The sequence below is a fragment of the Wyeomyia smithii genome, chromosome 3, assembly GCF_029784165.1.
Source record: "Wyeomyia smithii strain HCP4-BCI-WySm-NY-G18 chromosome 3, ASM2978416v1, whole genome shotgun sequence".
Taxonomy (NCBI): Eukaryota; Metazoa; Arthropoda; class Insecta; order Diptera; family Culicidae; genus Wyeomyia; species Wyeomyia smithii.
Window position 1 is genome coordinate 108,058,430 of NC_073696.1, and position 13,815 is coordinate 108,072,244.

Below are 13,815 nucleotides of genomic sequence, written 5' to 3' on the forward strand. Positions count from 1 at the left end.
TGATTGAACATTGACATTTGACAAAAGCCATGAAAAATGATTACCGGCGTCTTTATTAAGCAGCTTGGATGAATGTTGTCCAATTTACAAACAACATCTACCCAAACTGCTTAATAAAGACGCCGGTAATAATTTGTCGTGGCTATTCAAACTTCTGTGTGACAGCCCTCGATGTGGTACAGTACGAAATCAACCAAAGAACCTGACTACCTAGCTTCAATTAGGAATTTTAGTTTCACCTTCCTAACGTCCTGCCTAATTTTACTATCGTATACATATATATGGAAGGGATCACGTTGCTTAGTTAGGCTTTTCAGCAGTCCACATAAGCACTCATGAAGGTTGTATGTAGCAATCGAAATATTTATCTGCGGACGGTAAAGGAGGGTGGAATGGAAACATAACCCATTCTCAATATTCAATTCCATTCTACTAAGACGCTCAATAAGAAATTTTTTTGGTACTTAATGTTAGAAATTCTGGATTTTATGAAAATATTCAAACACGTTCGAAGTTTCACTTTTATTAATTGCACTACTATATTCATCTAAATTTTTTTCAACTTCGTGGTTCAATATGGCTGGAGTAAATGATAAATAACGTGAGTTCCGTAAACTCGGATCTCTAACATGTATTTATAGCACCAATTTTCCACCCCCAAGCACTGATTAATCCTTTGTTAAGTTGAATTTTACGGTAACTTTACGATCTTCGGTTTCCACCACTTGATGCTTATCATATCTCTTCAGCCACACCAGATGCATGAACTTATAGACAAGACCACATCCGATTGCACAGAAGCCCATGTAACGGAATCCCATCCTCGTACCAAACTGTGCTATTAGATAACCTCCAGCGAAAGATCCGACTCCTTTTCCCAGACAGAAATGGGCCATCCCAGCAACACCGATCAGTGTGGCCACCAGACTGTTGGGAGCCAGAACGGCGCAATAGGTTGTGGCTACAACCCACATGAAGTAGCAGGAAATGGCTTCGTTGAGTTCGATCGGAAAGCACCAGAATGGATTGCTGTAACGAAAGGTTTCATAAGAGAGCTGTTGATCACAAAAAATCTAATACTTACTGAATGAAAGAATAACCAAGAATTCTCAGAGCGTGAGCAAAGAAAGCTACCACCAGAAGGTTGACGTGCCCAACTTTTTTGGTAATAGGATTTGTCAGGTACATCATAGGGATACTGGTGGCGGTTCCAACCGTGTAGGTTAGACCAAGAAGATAGTTTGGAGAACCCATCTCTTTCATGATTACAAACATATAACTCTCTATGAATCCCCAGAAGCTGCCCATGAAGAACAAGAACATGATAAACACTAGTACATGCGGGTGTTGCAGTACCTCGCACAGATGTTTCATGATGTTCTCAGATGGCAACTTCTGTCCGATCGGTAGGAACAGAACGGAAATCAACGATAGAGCCATAAGAGTGTCATAGGTGTAAAAAGCAGGCTGATAATTAGTAGCGCTATGTCCTTCGGAGAAGTAGTCGATTAACAAACCGGTAAGCGGAGTGAAGATCGCCATTCCAAGACTAGAAAATAGCTTCTCTCGACCGAAGTCTCCGCCATGTTGTTCGACCATAGTCAAAGCCATCGGATCGACAATTGTTACGGTAGCAGTCAGCATGGTGGTGGCCCCAAATCGGATTAACAAATAATACCAGAACGTTCCATCGTACTCATTTGACAATTTGCATTGAACGCTGATTACTGGGTGAGAATTGTTTTCGAGCCGCCCTAAAGTGCATTCATCGAGTATTGCTAATCCACAGGATCGGTTGGAATTATCAACTTGGGCAACCATGAGTTCTACCAATGTGTTGTTGTGATTTCCAATCGAACAATGTTGGCATAGTTTTAGCTGGAGTAAAGAAGCGTTCGGACACTCCGCTTGGCTGCAGGGCTGGTCCTGAAATGGAAAAAAATGGCTTATTATATTTAGTTTACCTTTAATAGTAACTGAATAGAATGTTCAGTTTTTGATGTAAAATTTTCAATTTATGTTTAAATGGAAATGCAAATTCCGTTCAATTATTGTATTTGCCATTATTGTTAAGTAATTGACTGATCTCAAGTTCGGATATAAAATTATCCCAAGTATTGAAACTATTATAATGTTGAAACAAGACAGTGTCGTGAGGAAAGACAATGAGCAGGCCGATGGATTATCCGCCTTACGGTGGTACGCAATCAGCCAATCTAGGAAAGTCCTGGTGAAACTCTGGATAAAAATGGTCAATCGCGAAGAAATAAAAAGAATAGAACAGCGGAAACAATCGTTAATTTTTATGTGAAGCATAGTGACAAAAAGGACAGCAAATTCTGATAAAAGGGTAAACATCATTACTCCATTACATCATTACATTACTTTACAGAAAAAAATAAATGTAATCCGGAGTTATCTGTTTCCAGAAATAAAAGAACATAAAACATTGTGACTTTGGCGGAATATTTACGATATCCATAAGGGATCACACTTGAAAAGTACAGGCCTACTTGGTCCATGATTATCTGCAGTAGCTGTTCACTGTAGTTTTATTGTACTTTCTGGTTCATGTAATCGTTGTAAGTTATTCGAAAGTAGAGTACAATCGCTTGCTTATTTTCATTCATCAACGCATATCTCAATGTAACTCTAACGTTGAATGTATGATAATTTATTTTTGGTCTGTCTTCAATTATAGACATGATCTAATCATTTTTCATTTGCGAGATAATTATCTGAGTGTTAATTAAGCACATAGTTTGTTAACACTGCTGCTTCGAGATAGCAACAGAATCGATTCGACGGATAAGGCTCTCCGAACGGCATGCAGGGTCATAATACTCATTAGATAAGCAAAAAAGGGCCAAATAAATTAAAAATATAGTTCCATCAGTACTTTGGCACAAGTTGCATGTTCGCTACAGGGTTCATGACTTGCACGGTTGTGAGTTACTTTAAGATCTATGCAGGCATGTCTAAACCCACCACACCACCGCGTGTGTGTTTCAAGCGATGCCACGGAGGGTAACCAGATTGCCCTTCAGTGCGTATACAAAACGAAAATCCCGCAGTGTTCTAGATAAAACAGCCCTTCGGAAGATTCGGCAAACACAGGCCCGAGTGCTATCAACTTCGTGAGCCCTCGGGAGCCCGCATGCCTACAAGTGTTTTCTCAAACGCTTCATTTTTTCAAAAGTACATATGAAAAAAATATTGTTGGCGGTTGTATGCGATGGCTAACATCCAACTATCCATTATTATTCCATTGTCAATCTCTTCGTGGCGACTAATGCTTGTGTGTTCCCCGAAACTGCAAGCCCTTGGTAGCCTCATGTGCCGAAGTTGAAAACCCTCGGTTGGTGTGTTTACGAATGGCTCTCCAATGTTTTGTCTTGAGCTCGCGACGAATGGTAATACGAAATGCCCTGCGTGGTGTGTTTGTTAGCAGATGGGCCACATGCGCTTTGGAGTGCTGTGGTTTCCCCATGCCTGGATCCATGTCGCTGATATTTTATAAATTGCTTTGACATTGTCGTATATTTTACGATTACATTCAAAATTTGTGGATTTGGTATATTCCACATCATCAGAGTAATGTTCTAAGCATTAAACTTATCTGAAAACTGTTGTTTTTTTTTAGTTTTTTGTATACCAATTGAGGTGCCTGCTTCAAATCAGCCTTAAATTTTTTTAATATGTTAGTTATTTTGTAAGTAACATTTCAGAAGAGTATTTGGGTATATTGATTTCCGTAGAGGTTTAGATTAGGGAGGCAGTGAGTAATTTTTGGAATATTTTTCTAATTGTTAGAGCCAAGATGATTAAAAAGATGATTGAAATGAATTAAAATATCACCAGATCAAAGTTTTTTGAAGTTTGCTAACGTAGGCATAACGGTTTAATCCGTAAACGAAGCATACACAGGAATTTAGCGCGATTCGTAGTCTATCCATGAAACCCGCACTGTGTCTAACGTGAAATATTTCGCTGAATATGAAGTGTGGTAACATCAACGTTTTAAACAACTGCAGGCAGGCGTGTGGCGATGGTGGATGAGGAGGCAGAGCCGTAGTACGATCGTGGCTTTGTGTAAACCTTCCCGTATTACAAAGTTGTTGATAATATTTTTGTCTTTCCGAAAAAACATAAAAAATTTAAATTAAATATCTTAAAAAGCTCATCATTTAAAAATCTATTTTTTTTAAAATAAAAACTACAAAAGATTTTTTGAACAATGCAATCAGTCGCATGATGGAGAAATCAGGAGAAAAAGTTATGATATTTTGAAAAAAAAATAGTTTTTTTCACAGAAAACTTTTTTATGAAAGGATAAAAATATTATCTACAAGTTTGCCAAAGAGACTATGCCAATCAAACACGCCGTTTTTACTGTAAAAATATAAATAATATATAAATTGTTCTATGGAAAATTAAAAATATTTCTACAGCCGAAACGGTTTGAATGATTGGCATAGTGTCTTCGGCAAAGTTGTAAATATCAATTTTATCCTTCTGAAAAAATATGTCCCCAAAAAAAATTAGAAAAAAATTCTTTTTTCAAAAAATCAAACCTTTTTTCCTTGATTTCTCTATGATTGGTACGATTGCATTATATTTTGTGGTTTTCATAGAAAAATTATATTATTAAATAATGAGCTCTTTCAGATAATTAATTTTTAATTTTTCTTCCAACTTTTTTTTCGAAAATATAAATAATTTTCTTAGAGTGTACATTTTTTTCGGAAAGATAAAATTATTATCTACAACTTTGCCAAAGACGTTACACCGATCAAACAAACCGTTTTTGCCCGGAAAATATTTGTAATCATCAATACCTTCCAAAAATGGCATTTTTTAAAAGCAAAGTTTCAGCCAAATCAAAAATGGTCGATTAAATTGGCTGCCCGTTTTTTTTTTTTGTGTGGAATTGCTCAGGAGATGGAAGGTTGGTTGGAGCAGTGTTAGTACGGCTACATTTAAGGAAAAAATTCTGTGTTTGGTTGACGATAGCTGTTTACATTAAGATTAGTACAAATTCTTGCGATATCTGTGTTCATAATTCTATAAAGTTTGTAGGAACAGGGACCAAGGCCACAGATATACAGCTGAACGTCATCTGCATACATAGCAGATAGCAGATCCAGAGCAGTACATGAGCACTAGGGTGGGGAAAAGTGATAGATTTTCCAGAACCAAGTTTTTTTGTTTTTTTTTTGGGGCCCCTAACAACCATAAACTTACCGAAAGTCGATTGGTTTTGTCTCCGCTTAGCGTATTGCATTTTAAATTTGTATGAAATTTATATGGGAAAACCTACTTTTTTATATTTACCTTTCTAGAGAGCTCAATAATGCTCTAATAAGGAACTACAACTAGTTAAAGTATAGTATTTTAGATGCCCATCAACTTTGCAGAAGACACTGAAGAGCTAGGATTTCCCTAAGAAGAGCTATAGCTGTTCAAAGTTGAGTATGTCGATTTAAATGCAGAAAATCTTGTTTTCTGCCAACATTACCAATGTACCGGCGTCAGTAGGATTCCCATCAGAAGTAACCTGTCGTAACGAGTTCATACACTCAGCTGGATCAAGCAAACAAATTAAGGTCAATATTCTAGGTATAGATAAAATCTACAACGTGTTTTAGAGGTTACTACAGATGGAAATCTGACTGACGCCGGTACACGGGCAGTGTTGGCAGTAAAAATGATTTGCAACATAAATTTCGACATAATCAACTTTGAACAGCTCTAGTATTTTTTCGGGACACCCTAGCTCTTTGGTGTCTTCGGCCAAGTTGTTAGGCATCAAAAAACCTACCATTTAAAATCATGAAACCTATGGTTTGGGCCGTTTTGAGCTCTTTAGAATGGAAAATTCAAAAAAGTTGGTTTTTCCATACAAATCTCCATATAAATTTGAAATGCAATGCGCCAAGCGAAGACAAAACCAATCGACTTCCGATAAATTTAGGATTGTTAGGGGCCTCAAATATAACAAAAGAAACTTGGTTCTGGCTTTCTGCTATCAAGTTTCGTTTTTTCCATGTAACGATTCCTCACCCTAATGAGCACAGAAGACAAATAGTTGACGTGACAAATAAAAGGCAGCGATTCAAGCACCGATCTTTGAGGAACTCCGTGGGTTGAGAAGCCGACTTCGGACTGTTATTCCTCACGGACTACAGTTTAAGTGCGGTTCATCAGATGTGACTCTATAAGATTAACAGCAGAAATGGCGAAGTTGAACTAAATTTCCAGCTTCGAACATAGTTTTCGATGGTGTGTGATTGGTTGTAAAATTGACTTTAGTAGAGATTCTCAACCTTTTTTGTCCGAGTACCCCTTGGCGATATTTTTCAAATCAGTTGTACCCCTTGGTTCGTAAAGTTCTCGCAGAGTATGAGAGATTAGTGGTAGATCATGTTGTGGTAGTCTAGTTCAGGTTTCAAATTGAACTATGGTTTTTTTTTTTTTTGTTCACACATCATTTATTTGACACGGCACAAAGAGTGATTTCTACAGTCGTGTTTTAACAGCAATTTTAAACAAAAAGTAAAGTATTCACGGTGCGCCCACAGACCGTTATTATAAAAAAAATGCACCAAAGAATCTGAGTACACCATTCAATTCGCTATGACGTCCAGAATCTCTGGTCAAAATTTCAAAATTATTGTACAGTACATTTTTGAGCAATGCCCTTTTGATGGTTGTAAAGTAAAAAAAATAATAGGAGGGTGGTATTCAAGACACGACCGCATGACGTTGACTACGGTATTCTTATATTCCATTGAAACAAATAGTAGAGGGAATTGCAACTCCATGCTAGGTTAGCTCCAGCCAAGCATATAACTTCATGTGTTTAAAAAAAGTGGAAGAGGTTGTTCATAATATACGACCGCAAGTTAGCGTAGAATTACGACAGCCTGTCTTATGTCAATAATTTTTTTGCAATAGCTTTGGAAATACACTAGATTATGGTTAATCAATTTAATGGTGTGAAGCGGTCGAAATTCTGCTAGGATGTCAAACTATAACCGTCTTCTCCAAGACGTTACATCCTTGCTGATAAAGTTTTATGAATTTTCTGAAACAGACTCAGCACCGTGAGCAGAACGTGTCGCACTTTTCTGTTTGAAATCGGATTGAATCGCAGTATCAACAAATCGTAATAAACTTCACACTGCTGTGCATTATCAGCAGCATCAAACCACAGTTGCAGTTTAGTAATAACCATTCATTATGCTCTTCCAAATTCATTTAGTAGCCTTGAAAAAGGCCGGTTGCTGCAATTGCAGTTTTCATTCAATTATTGCATAAATGTTTCATGGTCAGATAGCGCGCGATATCCGCTTTTACAAAACAAATTTTTCAAACGTTGTGGAATGGTATAGGGTAGTTTGGGGTAATTTGGACCCCCTAAGCAAAACTCCTGTTATTTCGTAACCTGTTTTTTCTATTCCATAATCATAATGTACTATAGTAATATTGATGTGTTTTCTATGTTTTTGCACGAAAAAACCATGATATTGAGGTCAAAAAAAAAAAAAACAAAAAAATAACGAAACTAAAAATAATGATTTTCGGACCTAAAAAATCGTTCGGGGTGAAAATAGACAGCTATTGGGGTAATATGGACAGTGTTTGGGGTGATGTGAACAGGGTAAAAAATGTGAGTTTTATAGTATCAATAGTTGCTTAATACACAGTAGAAGGTGGTATTAGGCATACGGAATGATAACTGCAATTCTTAGGCATTGCACAGTGGTTCCATCATAGGCCAAAAAAATTACCCTTTTCCAATTATTCATACTAGAAACTGAGTATGCGTTCGTGTGATGCGCACGCGCGTTTGTGTGTGTGCGTGTATGTGCATGCGTGTGTGTGTCAGTATATGTGTGATGTGAGTTTTATGAGAATCAGATGATATACCAATTTTTGGCAGCACTTTAAATGTTGCTGTGTCAGGAAATTTCAATGGTTTTTATGTTTGAAAATCACATTTTTAAGCTTGAATTCGATTACCTGTAACTCCCTCAATTTTGATATAATTTTGGATCAACAAGTTCCGTTTTGAAGTAAATTTTATGTTTTTTTTTTTCATTTTTCAATGTTTACCAAAAATACAACCAGTTTTTAAATTAAGTTTGCCTGAAAGTCAAAAACCATATATTTCAGAATCATGTGTACCGTACAGTCTCGTAAATCAACAGCCTATAAGAAATTAACCGTACTTTTTACCGTACCGAATTTTTGGGTCCCGGTTTGCATATCGTCGTTCCAAATTCGTTATTCCGAAATCCGCAAAACGGGAAAATATATAACGAATGTACTTTGAAGTACGATTTTTTATTTTTCCTTGAAAGGCAGACCAATATATGGTGAGTTATTCCTCGACCAACAGAAAGACATCGAAGGTGTGCTGGGCAGGTTCAATGCTACAATCTATCATCTTGTTTATATACCGTACTGCATCAAATTTCGAAGCTCCCCACCAGGTGCAATTTTGAATTCCAAAATAGCGACTTCTGGACCTCACAAATCCATGAAGGAGACAGACCCAGTTGCCATTTTAAATTTCAAGATGGCGGTTTTCGATTCTCAAAAACTAAAAAAAGTAGGAGGGTGGTATTCGAGACACGACCGCATGACGTTGGACTACGGTATTCTTATATTCCATTAAAACAAATAATAGAGAGAATTGCAACTCTAGTATTTGCTGCAATTTTATCTAACAGTGGATTTCTGGATGCTGAGACGTTAAAACGTTATAAATAATAATATATACTAAAAGAATGGATATCTTTTATTTAATCGCTGTCATTTCATACATATTCGAATCAACCCTTTGTTTGCTGCACTACCAAGACAATCATTTAATTGAGCGAATTGGTAAAATTTTCCTATCTAAGCAAAAAGCAAACTTTACGAAACTATCTGAAATTGGAGCCCAGAACGATTCAACCGAAAATTTTAAATTTGAAAATTGTTTGACATTTAATCGATAAAACTCCTGCTAGGTTAGTTCCAGCCCAGCATATAACTTCATGTATTTGAAAAAAAAAACGTTTGGTTCAATAACTCAATATAGCAAGAGCTCAATCACACGTTTTTCGGTAGTTGTTATCAAGATTTGGGCGAGTGACAGGAAAATATCTTAACTTCTTCAGTTGTGATTTAGAGCATTTCTAATTGTTTTGTTATTTTTCACGATAGCGACAAGTTTGTTTCTTTCTCTGTGTGCGAGAAACAAAATCAAAACCGCGCACCGAGAAACAAAAACGAAAATTTAATGAATGCTGATTGAGAAAACTTGCAACTCTTTTTACCAATAACTTATGATACTCAAAAGAACCCGTTTTGATCTAAATCAAATTTCTAGTAAATAAGTGTTGATCATTCATAGGTAGTAATTTTTCCTCGATGAATAAAGCCTGGCTGAAGAAGTTAAAATCGCTGCTGTAAAATCAAATTCACAACTGTGTTCGTTAAGACGTTTTAATATTTTCAATGACAATAATAATCTTCGATAAACACCCGCTATAGTTATTCACACACATGCTATAACTATCTAAACACGCGTTAAAACTATTCATACACACGCTGTAGCTATAGCTATCCATACACACGCTATTCCTTTCCATACATCCGATACAACTATCTATACACACGCATAAGCTATCCAACCATGTGCTATTACTATCCATACATACGCTATAACTAATCATTACACACGCAGCAGCTATCCACACACAAGCTATAACTATCCGTACACACGCTGAAGATATACACGCAAAAGCCATAATATGCTACACATGCAAGTGTCTTACACACGCTATAGCTAGCCATACACACGCAACAGCGCCATCCCTATCATCGCAAATGTCATAGCAATACAGATGCACATACGCTATATGTGCACACTGCACACACACCCAACGTTTTCACCCAACGATATCTGAATTGGATTACCACTGGTGGGGTCCAACTCAGATCGAAGGAGCACCGAACTGAATGAAGAAATGCAGCTTCCCACTACCTCCGCCGCTGCTGCCTGATACCACCGCTCTGGTTCTGCTGCAGCTCAGTTTGGCCGCTGGAATCAGCCACCGCTGCTGATTATACAAGACCGGCCTGGTGGCCTTTCACTTGTTAACTGATGACTGCTATGAGACGACACAGGCTATTATATAGCCCAAAGCAAAAATCCATCCGCGAGCAAACAAGAAGCGAGCTTGTGATTGGTTGAATGTGCACGACTTTTAACACAACTTTTAACTAGTTTAGTATCGAAAACATATTTAAATTATTATATGACAATCTTGCGCAATATTTCCCCTATCAATCAAGCCATTGATGTTTAGAATCTGTTCAGTGGTAATGATAAAAGAAGCATTTTAAAACGGTGTTGAAACACCTGTTGCAGCTACCGAAAGCGAGCTCGTTATTGGTTGAAAGCTGTGAGACTGTTTACAAAGTCAGATCGGTTGTATCCGTTAGTGTCGACTGTGCTTGTGAAGAGAGGTGGTGATTGGTTGCTCGGTATGATTTAGACAATCGATGTGATTTATCAATTTTTCAATAGTGTATCTCGAACAATAGGTTATTTTTGTTACATAAATTCAACCGTAAAAGAATTTCTGATCGGTTGATGCCAAAACCTCGAAATTCTGAAAAGAAATGACTGATATATAAGCGCTCAAAACCTGACCACTTCTCCCTGGTTTTCCCCGCTTGAATTACTAGATTTTCAAATTCAGGTGCCTAACTTCGATATAGACGTTAGTTCAACGTCAAAAAATGGTTTTTCCAGGTCCGATAAATATAATTTAATACGAATATTTCCAGAACCGGGATGATGCTCAGAAGTCACAACTCATCTCCAGACGTAATATTGAAATAAAGATGGCGTCTTCTGGTTTCTAAATAACCAAAATATTCAAAACGATCGAATACCATACGGAATGGGAACCAAATGAGAATATCAACTGATTGCAGCGTGAAATCGTAAAATTACAAATGTGAAATAAAATTAAATGCATGTCCTATACATTTTCATCAACATTTTTGAAATATTTAATAACGATAATCCAATACAACATATTCGGTATTCTGGCTTTTTTCTATAATTCTGCTAGTTTATAGATCAGACTGATAGAGAAAGACAGACGCAATTTGGAATATCAAGGAACAGACATCTTTTAAATTTTTCAAACTTATTGTTGTTACGGAGGACCCTACTCTTAAAAGTTGAAAAATAATGAATTTTCGTGATATTTTCTTCGGATGTTCAAAGTAAGGTGAAGTGTTCGGGTATTTTGGCAATCGATTAAGGTATATTTAAAGATGTATTTTGGCTGTCGTAGATTATATTAAGGTGATAATTACGCTGTTGACAGCGTTTTTTTAAGTAAGTTTAGGTAAGTAAGTTTTAGGTAAGTTTTTCTCAGCATCTACTGAACTGATTTTTGCCGTTTTTCAATATATGATTTTTTAAATGTTTTTTTTTTAAATGATTTTACTGAAATGGCCGCCATTTTGTCAATTTTCAAAACTTTCACAAATGACTTTGTAATAAGTTAGATAACACATTTTTACAAGCTGTGGAAAATTTTTAGTTAAATCGGTTCAGCAGATGTTGAGTAAAACGTACCAACAGTTGAAAAACATGGTTTCTAGAGAAACGCTGCCAACAGCGTAATACTTATTATATATGTATCCAGCACATGCAAAATATATCTTCAAATATACCTTAATTAACAACTTGTCAAATTTAACAAAAAAATTAAAACAAAAAAGAAATTTAACAAAAATTAACGACTTGTCAAAAATACCCGAACTCATCATTTAACTCTAAAAATTACGAAAATTTATTTTTTCTCGACCTTCCAGAGTAGAGTGCCCCTTAAATACCGTTCTTTTGTTGCGTAAATCATGGGAAAGTCTATTTCCTGACCCATTTTCTGTTTTCTAACCTCTTAGCCTTGGAAAAAATAATGCTAAAAATATAGAATAATAATTATAAAGTATTCATAACAACATCAAAACTCGGCAATGTTGAATTTTGTGAAAAATTTTATCTTCTCATGAAATAAATAAAACCAACCGGTTTCAGTACGGCAGCTATAAAATCATAGAAGCCATACTTCATAAATTCATAATTCCCAACTATTTTTCATAATCTCTTTAAAAGCTAAATGTATGCTTGCGGAAAACAAACGAACATCATTAACGTTAAACTGCTTGTTGCATTTCAGATGGCTTTCCTTGCCATAAAGCACGATATACATAACCGCAACCTACCAAATATATACTTCCTTTGTCTGCCGTTGTGAAACTCAGTCGTGGTTGCACCATTATCAGCTCGAACGGCTGACGTCTTGGAATCAGATCTAGCGAATGATGAGCGACGATATTTAGCACTAGGCAGACCATCAGTACCGGTTTGTACTGGCCAAATCTATCCACGATATATCCACTGATCGGAGGACAAAGGCAGGTCGTGAATAGCAGAGTCAAATAAACGGTCGCAATTTCGCCCACCGTCAGTCCGAGGCTCTGCATATGCACCGTCAGGTATGGTACCAGGGAGGAGAAAGCACCGAATATCAGGAACAGGGTAGCCTTCAGCAGCACCAGGTGCGGATTGATGACGCGAGATTTGTCCAGCTTCCTCTCGCTATGGTCCATATTCAAAGCAGCAAACGTTGCTTCAGCTGTATCCGCTGGTGGTTTCATTGCTCCACTGCTGTTGGCTTCTGTTTTGACTTCTGTACTGCGATTCGAAATGACGTTTTCCAACAGAAGACTCCATAAAGGTAACAAATGCGGCGGGGAATAGTGTGGCAAGAAATTAATTCACTCCAATTTTCCGCTTTGGCTCGTCGACACGCTCAATCACTTGCTGGAAGCTGACTTTACCGCTGTGATGGTTAGCACTCTTGCAGGATATGAAAGCACGCGAATTGTTGACCTAGACCGTGAGCAGACCCCAGCTAAACTGTCTAAGGCGGCTGACACTGACTGACTGATGGAAGCGAGGTGCTGTACGGGACTGAACTATAAAATTACTTCGCCTCCAGCCTGGCAGAAGATGGACGTGATAATTTAGAACGATAAGCAGCATCCGCACATAAAGCAATGTGATAACTGAACCAATTTAATTCTCGGCTATACATGCATTAATTCCGGCAGCTGAAGCCATCTGAATCACGTGTTTTAGCACTTGAAAAACGCTTGCCTGTTTGAATTATGGAGAAGTAAAGAATTTTAAGCAAAGGATGAGCGGTTTAAAGTTAAAGATAACCTATTAGTATGATGTTGCTAGTTATGGTAGACTGATTTCATTTAGATGACCGTTTGATTTGCGATCGCGAAGCAAATTATAACCAACGTCATTTTGAATTTCTATTAAACAAATTACACTCACTCTAATAGCAAGCAGCTCCTAATGAGTTCAAAACAAAAATTGATGTCGTCTTGAACAATCGTAATGTTTGGCTCGCTAATCATCAAGAGAGCATTAACCACATGATGAAGCCCTGATTAGCTCAGGTTGAGCAAATTCATCAGATCACGGTAAACCGGTGCAGCTCCGCTTGGCTGTAAGATTTCGTTTCACCTAATGCAAGAGAATATAGATACATGTACGTACATTATTCATTCGACCCTTAGACCGGAACTGAACAACATTCAAGAAGAAGCACCTCTAAACACAACATGGCTAGAGACTAGAGCAAAGGACACCGCCAAGTCTAGTAACATCCCTTTTCTTCCGGATAGTTGCGAAAGATAATCCCAGGTAATTGCTTCTCG

General features: G+C 37.2%; 1 protein-coding gene across 1 annotated transcript; it reads right to left on the minus strand.

Moving 5' to 3' along the window:
- Positions 1 to 507: 507 nt before the first annotated feature.
- Positions 508 to 13,045, minus strand: LOC129727167 (uncharacterized). The gene is made up of 3 exons (XM_055684700.1): positions 12,304 to 13,045; positions 1,085 to 1,926; positions 508 to 1,029 (listed from the first exon to the last, which is right to left on the minus strand). Exons 1-3 carry the CDS (start codon positions 12,736 to 12,738, stop codon positions 669 to 671), a joined length of 1,638 nt encoding a protein of 545 aa, XP_055540675.1. The 5' UTR covers positions 12,739 to 13,045; the 3' UTR covers positions 508 to 668.
- Between the last annotated feature and the right edge of the window lie 770 nt (positions 13,046 to 13,815).

Coding starts and splice junctions, on each gene's coding strand:
- LOC129727167 (XM_055684700.1), bottom strand. CDS start 12,738: ATGAAACCACCAGCGGATACAGCTGAAGCAACGTTTGCTGCTTTGAAT. Junction 1,927..12,303: donor ACAAAGGAAGTATATATTTG/GTAGGTTGCGGT, acceptor TTTCCATTTCAG/GACCAGCCCTGCAGCCAAGC. Junction 1,030..1,084: donor CTTGGTTATTCTTTCATTCA/GTAAGTATTAGA, acceptor CTTTCGTTACAG/CAATCCATTCTGGTGCTTTC.